General features: G+C 40.7%; 1 protein-coding gene across 1 annotated transcript in view; it reads right to left on the reverse strand.

The window, feature by feature from the left end:
• The window catches only part of PYGO1 (pygopus family PHD finger 1), a 46,210-nt gene extending 27,155 nt beyond the window's left edge, over positions 1-19,055 (reverse strand). Inside the window, exon 1 of the mRNA XM_030929674.1 lies at positions 18,547-19,055. Within this exon, the coding sequence (XP_030785534.1) occupies positions 18,547-18,595 (49 nt within the window). The 5' untranslated portion in view covers positions 18,596-19,055. The remainder of the gene's footprint in view (positions 1-18,546) is intronic.
• Positions 19,056-21,610: the final 2,555 nt, after the last annotated feature.

Here is a 21,610-nt window from a genome sequence, read left to right on the forward strand (position 1 = left end):
TTTCTAACTCTTTGAGGTGGTGTTCAGAGCTACATATGTTCCTTTTAATACTGTTGTCACTGCATCCCAGATATTTTGGTATGTTGTGCCTCTGTTTTCATTTATTTCAAAGAATTTTTAAAATTTCTGCCTTGATTTCATTACCCAAATGTCATTTCATTACCCAAAAGTCATTCAAGAGCAAGCTGTTCAATTTCCATGCAACTGTGTGATTTTGAGAGATCTTCTTGGTACTTCTACATTTATTCCACTGTAGTCCAAGAGTACGGTTGGTATGATTTCGATTTTTTTGAATTTACTGAGACTTGCTTTACAGCCAAGCATGTGGTCAATCTTAGAGTAAGTTCATGTGCAGATGAGAAGAATGTATATTCTGTGGTTGATGGACGGTGGCTGTGCCTGCCATTGGGGTCCTGTAGACATACCTACCACTCCACAGCAGGCACTCCAATCTCTAGCATGAGACTGAAATGTCTATATAGCCACACTGTCAGGTCACCAAGGAATTCCTGATTTTGTACATACCCAGATTTAAAATGGCATGCTGCTCTCAGGGTCTAGGAATATGTCTGCAGCTCTTCCCAGTGTTTTTCCCTCATAGTATCTGCAAGATTTTCCCCAAGTTAGCTCCAGGGCTTGGGAGAAACAAAGTGCTTTCCCTCCACCTGGGTTGCTCAGATCCCCAGTGGAAAGGTGAGTCAGCAAGTCGGGCTCTCTACCTCTCTCACATACTTAGGCCTCACTCACTTTTATCAACTGGATGCCATTATGGGAGCTGTTTGCCAGTGTTCTCCTTTCTGGGATTGAGGGTATCCTTCACAATTCCATTGGATACTCATTTTCCTTTTTGAATTAAAGCTCACGGAGTTGATCTTTATGTACTATCTTGCTATTTTGAGGTGGCTGAGGCATGCCAAAAGCCTCTAATCTGCCGTCTCGGGGAAAAAGGAGTCTGCTTTTGTTTTTAAGAAACGTTTTTTTTCAAATTTTACTCTGATTTATCAAAAATATCTAAACTAGCCATTTTCAATCTTCGCTGCATGTTAGAATCACTTGGGAGCTAATATTCCTTGCCATTTTTCTACTGAGTGTTTGATCCTCTTCTTAGTGATTTATAGAAGCTCTTCATATACTAAAAAAAAATACTGAACATATTTAAACTGTAAATACTTTTGTCAAGTTATTATGTTTTGATTCCTTGCTATAAAATTTTAAACATATTTAAAATTTTAGAGTTTTACATTTATAAAAATGTGAAGATAGTAAAGAGAATTTGCATATACCCTCTACCCAGTTTCCTCTATAAAGCTATCCAGAATTTAAAAAAATAATTTTATGTAATAAAATGCATAACACTTTATTTTTTAAATTCTGGGCTTTGTCTTATGCTTATGTCTCATTTTTAGAAACTAAAAAATAATTCTCTTAGGTTTTTTTCCTAATATTTTTATGGCTTAATTTTTTTAATTTTAGTTTTTAATTGCAGTAAAACACATATAGTTTACCATCTTAAAGTATACAGTTCAGTGGTATTAAGTATATTCACATTACTGCACAACCAACCTCCAGAATGTCTTCATCTTGTAAAACTGAAACTATATCCATCCAGCAACAACTCCCCATTTTTCCCTTCTCACCCCTATGATCCCCATCAACTTCCCCATCCCCTGGGATTCCCATCTACTTTCAGCTTTTATGAATTTGAACTACTCTAGATATTTCACACAAGTAGAATCATCCAATACTTGTCGTTCTGTGACTGACTTATTTCATTAAGCATAATGTCCTCAAGGTACTATAGCATGTGTCAGAATTTCCTTCCTTTTTGTGGCTGAATAATAATCCACATATAGTATGTACATACTACATTCTGTTTATCCATTTATCTGTAGATGGATACCTCAGTTGTTTCTACCTTTTAGCTACTGTGACTAATGTTAATAACATACATGTTATAATACCTCTTTGAGACTCTATTCTCAACTCTTTCAGATATATACACAGAAGTGAAATTGTTGGATAGTTTATCCTATGATATGGTGTGGCTGTGTCCCTACCCAAATCTCACCTTGAATTCCCATGTGTTGTGGGAGGGATCTGGTGAGAGGTAACTGAATCATGAGGGCAGGTCTTCCCTATGCTGTTTTTATGATAGTGAATAAGTCTCATGAGATCTGATGGTTTTAAAAACAGGGTTTCCCTGCAGACGCTCTCTCTTTGCTTGCCACCATCCACATAAGATGTGACTTGCTCCTCCTTGCTTTCCACATGATTGTGAGGCCGCTCTAGCCACGTGGAACTATAAGTCCATTAAACCTCTTTTTATTTATAAATCATCCAGTCTTGGGTATGTCTTTATCAGCGGTGTGAAATCATCCAGTATTTTTCTTTCTGTGACTGGACTAATACATCCTATTTTCAATTTTTTAAGGAACTATCAAGTTATTTTTTTCAAACTATGGCCATATTTTTATGTTATATCTTTACTCCATTTGGAATTTATTTTGGGATGTGAGATAAAAAACAATATTATTTTGTTCCAGATGGCTAGCCACAACAGGGAATACTATTCCATTTATTAGAAGTCTTCCTCTGTGTCCCTCAATAGGGTTTTTAAAGAGTTTTTATCTAAATATTCAATATAATCTCCATCAAAATTCCAATGGCATTTTCCACAAAAAAAGAAAAAAAAATCCTAAAATTCATATGGAATCACAAGTTTCTGAATAGCCTAAGCAATCTTGAGAAATAAGTGAACAAAAAATCACTTCCTGATTTCATACTATACTACAAAGCTGCAGTAATATCGGCATAAAAACACACACATTCACCATCGAACACAATCAAGAGTCCAGAAATAAACCAACAAATACATTATTAATATGTGGCAAGGGTACCAAGAGTACAAAATGGGGGAAAGGATAGTCTAGTCTCTCCAACAAATGGTGCTGGAAAAACTGAACATCCACATGCAGATGAATGAAACTAGATGCCTATCTTATAACTACTCACAAAAATTAACTGGAAATGGACTAAAGATTTAAATGTAAGACCTGAAATTGTAACACTCCTGGAAGAAAACAGAGGAAAAAACTTCCTTGACATTGGTCTTGGCAATGATTTTTGGGATATGACCAAAAGCGCAAGCAACAAAAGCAGAAATAAACAAGTGGGAATACCTCAAACTAAAAAGCTTCTGCATAGAAAAGAAAACAAAACGAAAAAGCAGCCTACAAAAATGGGAGAAAATATTTGCAAATCATATACCTCTTAAGGAGTTAATACCAAAAATATACAGGTACTCATCCAAAAGCAAAAACAATGCTTAATCAATAGAGAAAGGACCTAAATATACATTTTTCCAAAGAATACATAAAAATGGCCAACAGGTACCTGAAAAGGTGCTCAACATCACTACTCATCAGGGAAATCAAATCAAAACCACAATGAGAAATAACCTCACATTTGTTAGGATGTATTATCAAAAAGACAAGAAAAAAAAAAAAGGCAGGTGTGGTAGCTAATGTCTGTAATCCCAGCACATTGGGAGGCCAAGGTAGGAGGATCACTTGAGGTCAGGAGTTCAAGACCAGCCAAGGTCAACATAGTGAGACCCTGTCTTTAAATTAAAAAAAAAAAAAAAAAAAAAAAAAAAAAAAAAAATAATAATAATAATAATAAAAGGCTGGGCACGGTGGCTCATGTCTGTAATCCCAGCACTATGGGAGGCCGAGGCGGGTATATCACAAGGTCAGCAGTTCAAGACCAGCCTGGCCAACACAGTGAAACTCTATCTCTACTAAAAATACAAAAAATTAGCCAGGCATGGTGGCAGGCACCTGTAATCCCAGCTACTCAGGAGGCTGATGCAAGAGAATCTCTCAAGCCTTGGAGGCAGAGGTTGCAGTGGGCCAAGACTGTGCCACTGCACTCCATCCCGGGCAACAGAGCAAGACTCCATCTCAAAAAAGAAAAAAAAAAAAGGCAAGAGATAGTAAGTGTTGGCGAGGATGTGGAGGAAAGGGAAACCTCATCCATTGCTGGTGGGAATGTAAGTTGGTACAGTCATTAAAGAGAAGTTTGGAAGTTCCTCAAGAAATTAAAAATAGAACTACATTATGATCCAGTAATCCAACTTCTGGATATACATCCAAAGGAAATGAAATCAGTATCTCAGAGGGTTATGTGTACTCCCATGTTTGTTGCAACATTATTCACAAGAGCCAAGACATAGAAACAACATAAGCATCTGTCAACAATGGATGGATATAGTTGATCCTTGAACTATACACATTGTGATATAGATTCTTGAATAATGCAGGTGTTAGAAACTCTGATCCTCTGTGCAGTCAAAAGTCCATGTATAACTTTTGATTACCCTAAAACTTAACTACTAAAATAGGCTACTGTTGACTGGAGGCCTTAACAGATAACATAAAGACTTGATTAACAAATATATTGTATGTTACATGTTTTATTACATACTGTGTTCTTACAATAAAGTAGGCTAGAGAAGATATAATTAAGAAATCATAAAAGAAAATACATTTATAGTAGTATATTTATCATACTGTATGTTTTCATCGTCTATTTACAAGATGAATCATCTGTCTGAAATGGTAGGCAACCAAAGTTGAAGACCTCAATCTACGGTACATATCAAGCAATTCAGCTTTTTCTGGTAATGTCATGGCTTTTCTGTTTCTTGGGAGCACTTCCAGCATCACTAGTGGTACTCTGTATGGGTCCCATGGTGTTATGTAAGGTTTACGGTACAGCACTAAAGATGATGAAAAATATGTGAGAACCAAAAGGTACGGCTTTTTACTGTGATGTGCAATTTATTGGAGAAATGAACTGCTTTCATAGAGATGATTAGCACCATGTGGTATTTTAAGCAGATACTTGCAACATTTGACCTCACCACAATAGCAATAAGAGGTGGCTATGAAATTACAGTAGTACAGTAAGTACAGTTAATTTTATGCAGCTATGATTTAATACTGCATCATTGTTTACATTTCCCTCAACTGCAAATAGTGCCACTTAGGGTCTACAAATGCTTGTGTATGTAAGTTCTGATAAATTTTAACTTTTTATAATAGATTTGTGTAAGTTTTATGGTAGTAAATGATAAAGTAGACTAGTATCTACATATATTTTATGCACTTAAGACATACTTAACTTTTTCTTAATTTGTTCGTATTTCTAGGCTACAGGGTTCATCTGTGAGTTTTTTTCTATTTGTTTCAATTCTTCAAAAAATTTCAGGTTCAAACCCATGTTGTTCAAAGGTATACTGTATATGTGTGTGTATATGTACATAAGATACATAAAGATATCTTTAAAGATAAACGATATATAAAGATATCTTTATAAGAAGAGCTAATGTCATTTATTTTTTATCTACCCACAGTATATGGCCTTATCCATAGGCAATAAATGTTTGTTGAATTAAATTGAGTCCAAGTGTTTTTGTTTTTGTTTGTTCCTTCACTTGCTATAGTATATTTCAACAGTTAACTGATGTAACAATTAAAAGACAAAAAGTAAGACAATTTCCACAATACCAGCTTGTTACAAAAATTAATTCAGTGAATGTTTACTGTGTCAGATACTGGGATAAGCACTTTATATACATTATTTCATCTGATCCTCAAAAAATTCTATGGTTATACCCATTTTATAGATGAGAAAACAGAGGCTCAGATTTAACTAACTTGCCCAAGGTCACAGAGTTGTGTCTTTCTGACTCAAAAGCCTATATATGAAGTTTTAAAGTATGTATTAGTGGTTCTCAAACTTCAGTATGCATAAGGATTACCCCAAAAGTTTGTTAAAATATAGATTCCTGAGTCCCACTCCCGAAGATTCTGTTTGAGTAATTCTGGGACACAGCCCATGAACTTGGATTTCTAACAATCCTCCTCAGGTAATATAGATATTGGCGGTCCATCAACCACACACTGAGTAGCAATGTACAATTCTCTCCCCTAGGCTACACTACTTTGCTTTTTAAGCTTTATGACAAATACTGTAGTTACTACTTTTTAAAAAATCACTATTTTTTTTTGTAGGAAATAGACATGCTCATTATAAAGAAATATAAGCAATGCACACAAATACAAAGAAAAAAATCAATCACCCTGTTCACATCATTCTATACTCTCTGCTTCATCTCTACCAGGCTACGCCAATAGGGTGTGCTAGAGGGAGACTGGAAGGCTGGAGGAGAAAAATGAATATGCTCCTTCTGTTCCTCTCCATGGCACCCCTGGCCTGATGTCTCCTCCCCTGCACTGGCAGTTTGTTTCAGTCATAGCAGTTGCAGTAAATCTAGTTTGTAGCATTTCCAACACTTGCAGAAACAGACTTCTGTGCTCCTCAGAGACACGTGCACCGGGTGTCTGGGTCCCAGGCCTACAGGGCTGCTCTTCCAAGTCCAGAGGTATTAATACCAGCTTAAACAGTATTCCTTTCTCAGAGATTTGAGTTTACACTCCACAGGGCCCCTCCTCTGAGTTTGTACAATTTAATAATTTCAGCCTCATTCCTTTGTTCCATAGCCTTAGGAATGGCAGCTAGTTCCCCCAGTTGCTATCTCTGTGAAAACTTTGGCATCTTATTTTTATTACTTAAATCTCTGTTAACAATACTTTATATTAAATTCTTTGTTAAAAATAACTGATGTGGTTTCTGTTTCCTGACCAAATCCTAGTTGATTTACATTTCAAGTCCGATCAGCCAGAAACTATCATTACTATTAACATCAATAAAGCTGTTAAGGTTAATTTAAAAAAGAAAAACGGCGGGTGTGGTGGCTCATGCCTGTAATCCCAGCACTTTGGGAGGCTGAGGCGGGCAGATCACCTGAGGTCAGGAATTTGAGACCAGCCTGGCCAACATGGTGAAACCCTGTCTCTACTAAAAATGCAAAAATTAGCCGGGTGTGGTGGCGGGCGCCTGTAATCCCAGCTACTTGGAAGGCTGAGACAGAAGAATCACTTGAACCCAGGAGGAGGAGGAGGTTGCAGTGATCCACTGAGATTGTGCCACTGCACTCCAGCCTGGGCGACAAAGCAAGATTCCTTCTCAAAAAAAAAAAAAAAAAAGAGAGAGAAAAGTGAGGAAAAGATTCTGTAAAGCAGCCTTGTTCCATCATCTTAACTTAGAAGCCTGTTAGATATGACATCCATGTTCTTTTCCTTAATCTTCATAAACCTATGAGGTAGGTGTGAAAGTAAAATAAATCTCGGGACCCCAAAATCACTAAGCCAAGGGAAAGGTCAAGCTGAGAACTATGTAGCTAGGCAAATTTGCCTCCCATTCTATTCCTAAATAAGACAGCAACAAAGTTTAAAAAAAAAAAAAACCAACTACGTACCTCCCTCACAATTTGCCCATAAGGAAGAGTTCTGTTGAATTTCACCCTGCCAGTGTAAACTGATAGCTTATCTTCAAACGTGCAGGACAGACACTCATCCCTCTGCTAACCTGAGACAAATGCCTATCTGATCGGTTTCTCTGCCCTGTTGTTTATGTAAAAAATGGAGATTCACTGAGTCAGACTAAATCGTGTATTCAGTGAAAGGCTGATCAAGGACTCAAAAGAATGCAAACTTTTGTCTCTTATCTGCCTATGACCTGGACACCTGCTTACCCCTCACCCCGCCGCTTCTTTTGGACCAAGCCAATGTATCAATATTAGTTGATGTCTCATGTGTACCTAACATGTATAAAAGCAAGCTATATCCCAACCACCTTGGGCACAGGAACCCCTGAGGCTGTGTCATGGGTGCATCCTTAACCTTGGCAAAATAAACTTTCTAAATTCATTGAGATCTGTCTCAGATACTTTTGAGTTCATAAAGCAAGTCATTCTCAATTTTTAAAAAGTTAAGAAAAATAAACGTAAAACAGTCACACCACTGATCAAAAGAAGCAATGAAATCTAAAACTAGATTTTTGTTTTAAGTGTACAGTCAGTGACTTTTATTTACCTGGTTATGTAACGATCATCACCATCTAACTCCTGAACATTATCATCCCCAAAAGAAACCCTATCCCATCAACAGTCACTCCTCATTCCCCCACCCCCTGACAATTACTAATCCACTTTTTTTTTTTTTTTTTTTTTTTTTGAGACAGAGTCTCATTCTATCACCCATGCAGGAGTGCTGTGGCACAATCTTGGCTCACTGCAACCTCCTCTGCCTCCAAGGTTCAGGTTTCAGCAATTTCCCTGTCTCAGCCTCCCGAGCAGCTGGGATTACAGGTGGCTGCCACCACGCCTGGCGAATTTTTGTATTTGTAGTAGAGACCGGGTTCCACCATGTTGGCCAGGCGGGTCTCAAACGCCTGACCTCAAGTGATCCACCTACTTGAACCTTAATCTACTTTCTATCTATGAATATGCCTATTCTGGACATTTCATATAAATGGAATCATACAATATGTAGCTTTTTGTATACAGCTTCTTTCATTTAGTATAACATTTTCAAGGTTCATCTATGTTGTAGCATGTATCAGTATTTCACTCCATTTTATGGCTGATTAACATTCCAATATATAAATATACCACATTTTGTTTATTCATTCACTAGCTGATGGACATTTCAGTTATTTCCACTTTTGGGGCTACTATGAATAATACCTCTATAAACATTCTTGTACAAGTTTTTTTTTTTTTTTTTCCCCACAAGTTTTTGTGTGAGCATGTTTTCAATCCTCTTGAGTATCTATCTAGAGGTGGAATCACTGGGTCATATAGCAATTTTATGTTTAACTCTGAGAAACTGCCAAACTGTTTTCCACAGCGGCTGCACCATTTTATATTTTCATCTGCAAAGTATGAGGGTTACAGTTCACATCCTCACCAACATTTTTCTGTTTTTGTTTTAATACAGCCTCCTAGTGAATGAATATAAAGTGATATCTCATTGTGGTTTTGATTTGCATTTCCATAATGACTAATGATGCCAAGCATCTTTTTATGTACTTACAGACCATTTATATCTTTTCTTTGGAGAAATGTCTATTCAAACCCTTTGGCCATTCATTTCTTAGGTTGTATTTTGTTGCTGAATTGTAAAAATTATTTATATATTCTGGATACTAAGCTCTTAGCTACAAGATTTGCAAACATTTTCTTCCATCGTGTGGGTTGTCTATTTTTACTGACAGTATCCCTTGACACTCACAATTTTAAAATTTTGATGAAGTCCAATTTATCTATTTCTTCTTTGGTTAATTGAGTAAAACTAGGCTTATCTACCTCTAAGATACTATTGCCTCCCTAAAATCTTATCCATACAGTAAGTCTTCCTCAGTGACTCATAGGAAGAAAAAATGGAAACTTCTGGTTCAAATTAAAAGAACTTCTATATTTTAATTTTAATTTGATGTCATAATCCCATTTGGGAAGATGGTAAATAAAGAATTGACAGTAAGAGCCAGTGCTCTCCTCAAGTTCATTTTTTTCAAATCTAATGGTTTGAATAAACCTATTACCAATTTATAATGATTCAGTAGTCCATATAAAATGAACTGATGACTGCAGATGAATAATTTGCATGCAGTTTTTCTATAACACCATATACCCACATATTGAACAGAGAAATGTGATGCCCTTGAATCTGAAAACCTTGAGATGGTGATGAGTCTGACATAGAAAAAGAATTAGCAATGGTCTTAGAAGTCAAATAATAAAGTGGTTATATAAATAAACGAAGGCGCCAAACTTCAAAGTCCTATCTTCCTAACATGTCATGAATGTTTCATTTTAACAAAAGTATAAATAGAAAAAGGTAATTCTTTTTTTTTTTTTTTTTTTTTTGAGATGGAGTCTTGCTCTATCGCCCAGGCTGGAGTGAAGTGGCACAATCTTGGCTCACTGCAAGCTCCGCCTCCCGGGTTCACACCATTCTCCTGCCTCAGCCTCCTGAGTAGCTGGGACTACAAGCGCCCACCACCATATCCGGCTAATTTTTTGTATTTTTAGTAGAGACGAGGTTTCACCGTGTTAGCCAGGATGGTCTCGATCTTCTGACCTCGTGATCTGCCCGCCTCGGCCTCCAAAGTGCTGCGATTACAGGCGTGAGCCACTGTGCCTGGCCCAGCCCACAGCATTCTTAAGACTACTGAACAACTGTAATTTTACAATTAAAATGCTGTAATTTAAAAATGAACAAAACGTACTCTTAACGGTATCTATCATTTTTGCTCACTTTTCAAGAATCAAATAATTGCTCATACTTAATATACAGCAAAACTCCTGATGCTTGAAATCATTTAAATACATTTTTCATTTTCAAGCAATCTGTGAGCAAAACCACCTAAAATTCTTTTTTGAACATTGAGTTTTATGGTAATAATTTTATATTTAAGAATCTAACATTTCCCTCCGCAAAACAAGTCTTCAAATTCCCACTGGTCTCCCACTTACCTCTTTGTGTTACTGAGGTCCATGGGGTTTAAGGTTGCTTAGAAAGGTAAAGCTTAGGAGAATAGGTGGATGGTATTCACATGTGAAGATAGCTATACAATAATACCTCTGATAATGAACTTCTTTCATGAACAAAGTCAGGCAAATTTTTAGCCAAAACAACTCAGAAATCATGGGGAACAAAGCTGCAGATATTCATGAATATTATTCAATAAACAGTTTCTATTTGTCTTTTCCAACAAAATGGTGAAACCTCAGAGTTTTCTGCTTAAAAAATTTTTTTTTGTTGTTTTCTTTCTGTAGGAAGAAAACATTTCTGTTCTCTTCACACCCACTCCTAAACAAAATAAGAATCTGCTGTAGGTTATTTACATTTATTGACTGACTGATTAAATATACCTAAAAGTGAATGCTGATCACATTACTTAAACAGAATGCGTATTTTAGACCTATTTCTGATGTTAATAGCAGACAGATAACTTAGAATGCAGAAGACAATGTTCTAAGTGGTTTATATATATTAACCAATTTAATCCTTCAAGCAACTCCATGAGATAAGTACCATTATTGTTCTCATTTTGCAGCTGAGGAAACTGATGCAGGGATGTTAAGTAACTTGCCAAGGACTATACAGCTAATAAATGGCAGAGCTGGGATAAAAACCTTGGCAGTCAGGCTCACAGTTACAATGCTGTACTGTTTCTCATTATTGCAGTTGGCACATCTATAGAGATTAGGAGTAAAAAAGGAGATCTGAAATCATTCTTGACCATACTTTAAGGCTAATTTTGATGTTAAAGATGACTCAGACCTCTTGGGTTGCTTAAAACAAGAATGTCAGAAGACAAAACTGTATAATCTTCCCAGGAGGTAACTTCTCTACACACCTGGGAAAAGCAAACCAGGAAGACTAATGGCTTGACGCTACTGAAACCTCTTCATTAATGTTCATCAAATTGGATTCCAGAAACATTTGTTGAACTTGTGGAAGTATAAAATAAATAAAAGTAATAATTTCTCCCTGTAAGGATCTTATAACCTATAGGAAACAACCTTTTTCTTTTGAAACTCTTAAATTTAATGTGATAAACACTATGATAGAGATGAGCACAGGATACTGAGGGAACACAAGGAACTCCCACCTAATCTTGGCTGAGTGGGGAGCTCAGGAAAACATCCTGGGAGATTTCAACTGAGCTGAAACTTTGAGGATGAGTATCGCCCAAAGGTGGGAGAACAAGCGGGCAGTTTTAGCAGGAGGGATAGAATATGCAAAGGAAGTTTTAAAAGCAAGAGAGACCACGACAACATTTAGAGAGGAAGTGTGAATACTGTAGGACTGGAGCATAAGAAATAGGGAAAGCACTTCATGGAGTGTGAAGAATAGAGGACTTAAGTGGTAGACCTGGGCCAAATCAAAAAGAGCCAACGTAAGAAAGTTTGATTTTTACTTGAAAGGTAATAGGAAACCACTGAATAATTCTACAAAAGAGAGTAACGTGGCTCAATTGTGTTTGGGGACCACTATGGCAATGTAGCATAGTAGCTAAGAGCTTGGGCCCTAGATTTTGAGTTGTGCCTTTGCTGCTTATTTACTGGATAAACTTATATATGTTACTTAAGCACATACTACTTAACCTCTCTGAATGTCAATTCCTCAACTGTAAACCAACAATAATAATAACATCTAATTCACAGATTTACTGAGAGGATTAAGCAAGAAGATCCATTTAAAACACTCAGAAAAGTACTTGGTAAGCTATTCATCACAATCAGTGGCAATGTGGAAATGGATTAAGAGGGACTAAGGGGGAAGCCATGAAACCAATGAGAGGGTTACTGAAATAATCAAAGGGAAAAGCAAAACCTAAAATAAAGAAGCGGCTGTGGAAAGGTCAATAAGTCAATGGGTTCAAAACATTAGGGAGAGGCCAGGCGCGGTGGCTCACACCTGTAATCCCAGCACTTTGGGAGGCCAAGGTGAGCGGATCACCTGAGGTCAGGAGTTCGAGACCAGCCTGGCCAACATGGTGAATTCCCCCCCTACTAAAAATACAAAAATTAGCTGGGCGTGGTGGCATGTGCCTATAATCCCAGCTACTCAGGAGGCTGAGGCAGGAGAATCACTTGAACCTGGGAGGCAGAGGTTGCAGTGAGCCAAGATCATGCCATTGCACTCCAGCCTGGGCTACAGAGCAAGACTCCATCTCAAAAAACAAACAAACAAAACAAAAAAATTAAGGAGACAGAAATTCTAGGACTTGGGACAGTGTTGCATGGGAGTAGGGGATGGATAAAGATGGCCATGTTCCCCAAGAGGGGGAATATGGGAGAAAAAGCATCATGGACATCTCATGGATAGAAACATTTTATTCCACACATTAAAAACAAAATTCATTTATCTACCCCTCATTAATCCATTCCTCCTCCATCATCTGTAACACCACTCTCTCACGGTTTTTCTCCTACCTCTCTGACTACTCCTTCACATTCTGCTTTTCAGGGTCTTTTTCCCCGCCTTGTCTCCCAAATGTTAGTGTTTCCAAAGTTGATGGTCTCAATGCTGTTCTCTTTTTACTGCTCACTCTCTCTTGTGTGAGCTCATATACTCCCAAGGCATTAATTAGTATTCACCTGTTTACTGATGACTTCCAGATCTCTACTTCTGGGTCGGACTACTCAACCCAGTTCCAAACCAAATATATCCATTGTATACACTGGAATATCCCAGGAGGATACTCATTCAATGTGTCTAAAACCAAACTCACTTTCCTGATAATCTGCCTAGCTCTTATATGGACCAATTTTAAAAACAAAAATAAAAAACCTTTCCTTCAGACTTTCTCTCACAGGCTCTTCCCCAACCCCCAATTTGTGACTGCATAAATTATGCTCCTTCTCCAATCTTAATCCAAATCCTCTGTATTAATCCCATCGAGACAGTCTATATTTTCTTGTAAAGTCCATTTTTAGTAACTTTTATGACATTTCTGTACTATTCCATTCTAAAATACATCCTTATCCCTTCTACGTTATTTCTACCTCTGGTTAAAAGCACTGAAATAAATGCCCTCAACTTCCTTCGTCATCTCTAAATTTTTTTTTCTCCATTCTCCTTTTCTCCAGGACTAAACTTCCATGTGTATACTTGATGCTAATCCTGTTCCCTTAGCTGCAAAGACCTGATTTATGAGAATAGAAACCTTGTCTGTCTCATCTCCAGCTACTGGAATAATGACTGTATAGCATATGGTCTATATTTTTAAAACATGTATTGAATGCTTTATTAATAAATGAATTATCCTCTCTCTCTCTCTCTGGTGCCTTTCCAGTTTTTCCCCTCTCCTTCTACATTGGGTTCTTCTGCAAATTTTCAAATATGTTTAAGTCTTTTTCCAATGAAGAAAAAAAAGACTAATATTTTCTCTTGACTCTCTTTTTAAGATATTTGCTATGTCTTTCTGTCTACCACCAAGATTATTTTAAGTTTTAAGCCACATCTTCATCGTTTAATCTTTTACCACATTTTTTGTTTTTGTTTTGAGACAGGGTCTTGCTCTGTCACCTAGGCTGGAGTGCATTGGTGTGAACATGGCTCACTGCAGCCTCGACCTCCTGGGCTCAAGGGATCCTCCTACCTCAGCCTCCTGAGTAGCTGGGACTACAGGTGCATACCACCGTTAATTTTTAAATGTTTTGTAGAGATGGGTTCTCCGTATGTTGCCCAGACTGGTGTCAAACTCCTGGGCTGAAGCGATGCTCTATGCCTCAGCCTTCCAAAGTGTTGGGATTACAGGCATGAGCCACCATACCTGGCCCCACGTTAATGTTCAACACTTTGAAATGTGGTCTCCTCCTAAAACTGCCTTCTCAAAATCACAAGAGACCTCCTAGACCCTTTCTCACATTTTTATCTCCTCTGATGTTTTTTGTACATCACTTAAGACTGCTTCTTAGAACTCTTCTCCCTCCTTGATTCCCAAAAAGATGTGCTCTTTTAATTCCTATAATCACAGCCCTTACCATGCTATTTGTAGCTATTTATTTGTCACTGTTCTGTACTAGACTTAACAATTTCTTGAAGACAGGTGTCGTATCTTTTTTTTTTTTTTTTTGAGATAAGGTCTCACTCCAATTGCCCAGGCAGGAGCGCAGTCGTGCGATCTCAGCTCACTGCAGCCTCAACCTCCCTAGGCTCAGGTGATTCTCCCACCTCAGCCTCCCAAGTAGCTAAGACCACAGGCACATGCCACCATGCCCAGCTAATTTTTTGTATTTTTAGTAGAGACAGGTTGTTGCCCAGGCTGGTCTTAAACTCCTGAACTCAAGTAATCCACCTGCCTCAGCCTTCCAAGGTGCTGGGATTACAAGCGTGAGCCACCGCGCCCAGCCAGGTGTCATATCTTAATCAGTGTATTTCTACTATATGGCACTGTGATTGTTCAATAAATATTTGTTGAATACATGAATGAATATGGCCATCAGATCAATGCCTAAAAGAGTTCTAGGAATACTGGAGAATGGGAGTGTTGGTTAAAATAACCATGACAGTTGATATTCTAAGGGAAAAGGGCAAATAAAAGCAGTATGAGGGGCAATGGACTATCAGAAAGCAGCATAATTCATGTATTCACTCATTCATTCATTTGACATTTACTATGGGCAAGGCAAATAAGACAATCAAGACGTAGTACCTGTCCTCACAGATCTGTCTTATAATCAAAAGCTGAAGGTTTGGGGTGGAGTATTAAGAATTGGTAGAAAATAGAAGTAAGATACCACGTCACTAAAGAGTAATTCTAAATCTAATGTTAATATATAAGGACAGTTTGGAAGACCACAGCCAGCTGCTTCTGGTCTACTCACACCTCTGTGATCTAGGTCTATTAGTAGCAGTTCTCAAACTTCAGTATGCATAAGGAGCACCTGGGGATCTTGTTAAAGATGAAGTCCCGACTCTGTGGATCCCAGAAGTCCTGATTCTGTAGATCCACGAATCTACACGAATCTATGTTTTAATAAGCATCACAAATGATTATGATGCTTTTAGTCTGCAGAGCATGCTACTGTAAAGTCCTCAGTCATTCATGTTTTAATTTTGCCATATCTGGGTTCTACCTATAATATTACTTTATTAATAATTCATTTAAGTGCTATATGTGTGTATTTATACACATATGTATCTTAGCCTTATCCTAAGCAAGGTATTTGGTGACTTTTTTGTTTTAATACATGTAAAATAAATACATAACCATTAAAAAGGTCTGTCTCTATTACATCAGCATATGGAAAAGTTTGAAAAGCACTGTTCCAGAGTTTATGCCCTGCAAACATCACATCCTGCATGCAGTCTGATGATATAAATTATATTAACAAAAAGTTCCAGGGCAATGAAGTTCATCAGAATTGTGCTTCGGAAGAGCTCATTATAAAACAATCCAAAATTTTTTTTTTTTTTTTTTTTTTTTTTTTTGAGACGGAGTCTTGCTCTGTCGCCCAGGCTGGAGTGCAGTGGCCGGATCTCAGCTCACTGCAAGCTCCGCCTCCCGGGTTTAGGCCATTCTCCTGCCTCAGCCTCTGGAGTAGCAGGGACTACAGGCGCCCGCCACCTCGCCCGGCTAGTTTTTTGTATTTTTAGTAGAGACGGGGTTTCACCGTGTTAGCCAGGATGGTCTCGATCTCCTGACCTTGTGATCCGCCCGCCTCGGCCTCCCAAAGTGCTGGGATTACAGGCTTGAGCCACCGCGCCCGGCCCAAAAATATTTTTTAAATGAATGTTCTAATGATTACAAAATGACATTAAGGAAATCCTCCCCATAACATGAAAATATTGACTTTTTATTTTAAAAAGTGTTTTGTCTTTTATTCTGGTACTTAACTCTCAGAATATTCTTGAGCTGACACCGGAGCCAATCCCAATAGCTAAGCCGTAGAACTTAACAGCAGTTGGAACAAAATGAAGATATATCTGTGTTCTTGCCCCCAATAAAACACTCATCCATTTTATTTAGAATTACATTTGATTAGGACTGATAATTCAGTTCAAAGGTATAAACTTGACACCTCTTTCTTTTCCTTTAACCCCAAAACAATTTATAATAGTAGGCAAAATTATACAGCAAAAATATCAGGGGAATAATTGTATCTCAGGAAGGTCTATTCCTTAAAGGCTTTGGCAACTCACAACCACAAACAGAAAAGACAAAATATTTCACCAAATCAAAGGTTGTGCTGATATTAAGCCTTTAAAAACAATACTCTTCTCTAAATTATGTTTTCTCTTAAATGGCTAAGAAAATCATTTTCTACCAAAATACTCTTGAGTGGATGTCTTTTGGATTGTGTGTCACAAGCTAGTTCTCTATTTGTTTAATTTCTGGTCACACTGAACAAAAACAAAAATGAGCGACTGTGGTCCTTCATCTCTACATCACTTAAGTCAGCCGAAACTTACCTTATTACTTACTGATTTATAAGGCACTTTACCCTGTTTACCCTGTTTGGATGACTACTGCAATCGCCTCCCTACTAGTCTCCCCTGCTTCAGCCTTTTCTCTACAGTCTGTTCTCCGCACAGCAGCTTACGATGCCCTGTTTAAAATGTCAGATCACTCACTCTTATGCTCAAAACTCTGCAGACCTTTTCTCAGAGTAAAAGCCAGTCTTTTAAATGGCACACCAGGCCCTCTAATACACAATCATCCTACAGCCCACAGCATTAAGACTACTGAACGACTGTAATTTTACAATTAAAATGCTATAATTTAAAAATGCACAAAATGTACTCTTAATGGTATCTGTCATCTTTGCTCACTTTTCAAGAATCAAATAATTCTTGATCCTACCCCTCAGCCCCTGTCACAGGACTCTTTCCTTACTCACTTTGCTGCAGTTACAATAGCTTCTTTGCTGTTGATTGCATATACTGGGCATATTCCAGACACAGGGGCTTTGCATTTGCTGTTGCTTTTCTGAGAGTGCTCTTCCCACGTGAATCCATATGGCCCTGCTCTATCATTTCCTTTAGGTCTTTGCTCAAACATCATCTTCCAGGTGAGCCCTTTCATGATCACCTTACGTACAATCCATACTTCCCACCCCCACACATATTTCCTCTCCTCTTTTCCTCTTTTGTAGTCCACCATATCACCTACGATTTGGCATTCTGTATCTACTGTTTATCATTTGTTTACCCCACAAGAGGGTGAACTCCTTCTGGATGAAGATCGTCTATCTGCTTTGTTCACTGCTGTATCCCAGTAACAAGAACAGGTCTAGCACATAGTAGATGTTCAATAAATATTTGCTAAATGAACTATATTACTCCAATTCTAGAACTTTCAGTCTTAACCCTATTCAGAGCTAAAAGGCATCCCCCAGTTTCCGGGTGGCATTTGACTTTCGTGAACTTATATGCAGTATCTTTTGTTTGACACAGGGTTCCCTCTGATTTTTCTTAAACAGTAGTAAGACGACAGGAAAATTCCTAAACAGTGTGCAAGAAAGATGAAAATCAATCACGCATAACACTGATTTTAGATAATTTCTTATCCATAAACCAATAGAGAAAATGCCTTCTGAATTTGTAGCTTCTCCTCTTAAACCTAAGGAAAATAAACTGAATATCTGTTGCCTTTGCCGCGCCGGGGTAAAAAGGGGGCCAGGAGAGACGTGAAAGCCCAGGAGCCCTTCTTCAAGAGCGTCAACTCTTGTGCACTCCAACTTACTTTTTTGAGGGGGTGGGCATCGTTCGAGGTCTCTGCCAGGGGGTGTCTGTTTTTCACCCTTTGAGGTGCCTATTGTGCTGTATCTTGAGAACGAGGAGAGGTGGGCGAGGAGGGGGTAAGAAGGGATGCTGCGTTCGGCTCCAAATGCCTCCGAACACAAAGTCGGGAGGCGAGGGATCCGCGCGGGTGTCTCGGGGGCCAGCGGGGGCCCGGGCCGCGCGCTCGGATCGCAGCCTCGGCCCCGGGGCGCGGGCGGGACGCGGGCTGCGCGGAGTTAGGCCCGGACAGAGCCCCATGGCCTCCCGGCGGCCGGGCACGGGGCCCCGCGCACCTCACTCACCCCGGTTCCCCCAATCCGGCACCCTTCTCGGTTACCTCGAACTCTCTTCAGCGAAATGGGATCCTTCTCCTGTTCTGCTGACATTACAGACCGCAAAGCATGACTCCCCCCCAGGCCGCGGGAATTCGGTCTCTTTGATGCTGCGGCGGCGGCTCCTCCTCCTCGCGGGGCCGCTGCGGCTGCGAGGCGAGCCTCGGAGCCGAGGCACGGCCGAGGGCGGTGGGGACGCGGGCCGACTTTGCAAAGTTTGGGAGGAGGACGAGGCCTCGGGGCGGCGGGGCGGCGTGCGGGCACCGGCGGGGCTCAGCGGCGGTGGCCGGGAGCGCGGCCTGGGGGCGGCCCCCCACCCGGGGCCGGCATGTGCTGAGGGCGAGTGCGCCGCCGCCACCGCCGCCTCCTCCCACTCCTTCTTCTTCGCCGCCGCCGCCGCCTCAGGAGCCGCTGACAGGGGAGGCAAGAGGCTGGCGGCCCGGCCCTGGCGGCACACTCACAGCGCCCTCTGAGGAGGAGGTCTGCTCTCTCGCCGCTCCCGAGTCGCAGACACAAAAGCCCCCAGACTGGAGCCGCCTGCAAAACCCGCTCTGGGGCGGGCGAGGGACGTGGCGCGGCCCCGCGGCTTCCCCGCCCTGAGCTCCCCAGCCCCGCGCGGGGACGGGCTTCGGGGGGCGGGGGCCGCTGCCTAGTCCCGCTGCGCCTCCCGCCACCGCCGCCGCCTCGCGCTCCGCCTCGGCCCAGCCCCCACGGCCCGCGCGCGCCTCTCGCTCCGCGCCGGGGCTCGCGGGCCCGCGGCTCTTGCAGCCCGGGCGGGCAGCGCGCGCCTAGGGGCCGCCCCACCCCGCCCCGCGCCAGACGCTCCCTCGCAGCCCACCAGGCCCGAGGACGCCAGACCCCGCGGCCGACGCGACCGGGCCCAGCTTTCGCAAGGAAAGGGCATCTCCGAACTTCATCGGAGGCCACAGCAGCAGGCATCTCGGCCTCGCAGCCAGGGATCGCAAAGATGAACGTACCATGCGAGGAAACTTTGTAAGCCGGAGCTGGAGAGTTCTCGGCGGGCATGTGGGGATCCAGATTCCCCGACTCCGTGTCCGCGTGGCCGTGGTGTGGACACCTGTTTGTGGAATGCCTCCACTTGGTATTTTAACGACTTGACTCTTCAAGAAAAAGCGACGTAGAATGAATATCAGAAAGGACGGTGTGTGTGTTGGGGGGGTGTTGAAGCAGTGACGCGGCTGAATCTCATTTAGACATTAAATTTTAGGAGGAACACCCCCAGTGTGATTGTAAATTAGATGTAATCACCCGTCCACATTCTTCAGTTGGGCTGTGTGACCGGAGGCGACTTGGGTAACCTCTCTGGGTCTGTTTTCTGGTCTATAAAAGGCAGTGGGGCTACATCTCGAAGGTTTCTTCTAGCTCTGACATTGTTTAACGTACTTCTACGAAATTGTTTTTTCTCTGTTTGTTTGTTTGTTTGTTTGTTTGCTAGGTTTTCTGGTTATCCACTGGGCTTATTTTGATGTAAGAATCACCAAAAAGCACTCATGAAGCGTGGGAGGACATAGAAATAGCTACAGACTGGAGTCTCGTCCTTCCAGAGACTGACACCCAACTCATTCAGCTGCACAGTGTCACAGAACAGATGTAAACATGAAGCCAATGTACAGCCTCAACAGTTGCATACCAGACAAGCGCCACATAGTGTGGTCCGGGGCAAATGTAACCCTTTATCTAATCAGAGTGGTCTGGAATGATAGAATTCCTGATTAAAAGAGTCAGACTAGGACAGGCTAGGGAAAATATTCTTACAGGAAGCACTCTGAGGAGAAGGTTCCTGCTAACTAGAATGTAACCTCCATGCAGGCAGGAATTTTGACTGGTTCGCTGCTGTATCCTCTGGTACCTAATGATGACTAACACATAGTAAGTGTTCGAGAAAATATTTACTGATGTATGAATAAACAGACTTCAAGTGGCCCTGGAACGACTGGGATGGCAGGGCTTTGGTAAGAGTAATAAAGCCGAAGCAAATGGTAATATAATAGCAGATTGGGGGCCGGGTGCGGTGGCTTACGCCTGTAATCCCAGCACTTTGGGAGGCAAAGGCGGGCGGATCACGAGGTCAGGAGATCCAGACCATCCTGGCTAACATGGCTAAAAAGACAAAAAATTAATTAGCCGGGTGTGGTGGCGGGCGCCTATCGTCCCAGCTACTTGGGTGGCTGAGGCAGGAGAATGGCGTGAACCCGGGAGGCGGAGCTTGCAGTGAGCCAAGATGGCGCCGCTGCACTCCAGCCTGGGAGACAGAGCAAGACTCCATCTCAAAAAAATAAGTAAGCAAACATAAACATAAAAAAGCAGATTGGATCTGATAGTCTACCTTATAGGGTTGTTGGAGGAAAATTTGAAAGCTCTTTGGTAAGTCAACAAAGAAATGAAGGCCAGGCGTGGTGGCTCAGGCCTGTAAATCCCAACACTTTGGGAGGTTGAGGCAGGAGGATCAATTTAGCCCAGGAATTTGAGACGAGCCTGGGCAACAAAGCTAGACCCTTCTCTACAAAATAATTTTTAAAAATTAGCCAGGCATGGTGGCATGGGCCTGTAGTCCCAACTAGTCAGGAAGCTGAGGCAAGAAGATCCCTTAAACCCAGGAGTTAAAGGTTGCAGTGAGCCATGGTTACACCACTACACTTCATCCTGGGTAACAGAGCAAGCAAGACCCTGTCCCCGCTCCAAAAAAATATGGAAATGACATGTTTTCATTTTATAACTCTTAGTGCAAGGAGAATGGCTCAGAAAAATCATTGCTAAGAGATTTTGAGTTCTTTATTGTAATTCCCTAAAGCTAGAGACTCAGAAATAGTATGAAAATCAAGAGAAATGAATTGGCTTCTTTTTCATGATTCATCAAGAATAAAAAGACCATCTTACTTGGGCATAGTCTTTTAGATCGACTTTACTTCCAAATCTTGATGGCTTGCTTGCACATAATCAGAATTACCTGGAGAGCATTCCAAAATTTCAGATTCCTAAGTCCCTCCCCAGATTTACTCAAGTCAGAATCTCTAGACGTCTGTTTTTAAAGGCTCCCTAGATGATTCA

This window comes from Rhinopithecus roxellana, chromosome 5, assembly GCF_007565055.1.
Source record: "Rhinopithecus roxellana isolate Shanxi Qingling chromosome 5, ASM756505v1, whole genome shotgun sequence".
Taxonomy (NCBI): domain Eukaryota; kingdom Metazoa; phylum Chordata; class Mammalia; order Primates; family Cercopithecidae; genus Rhinopithecus; species Rhinopithecus roxellana.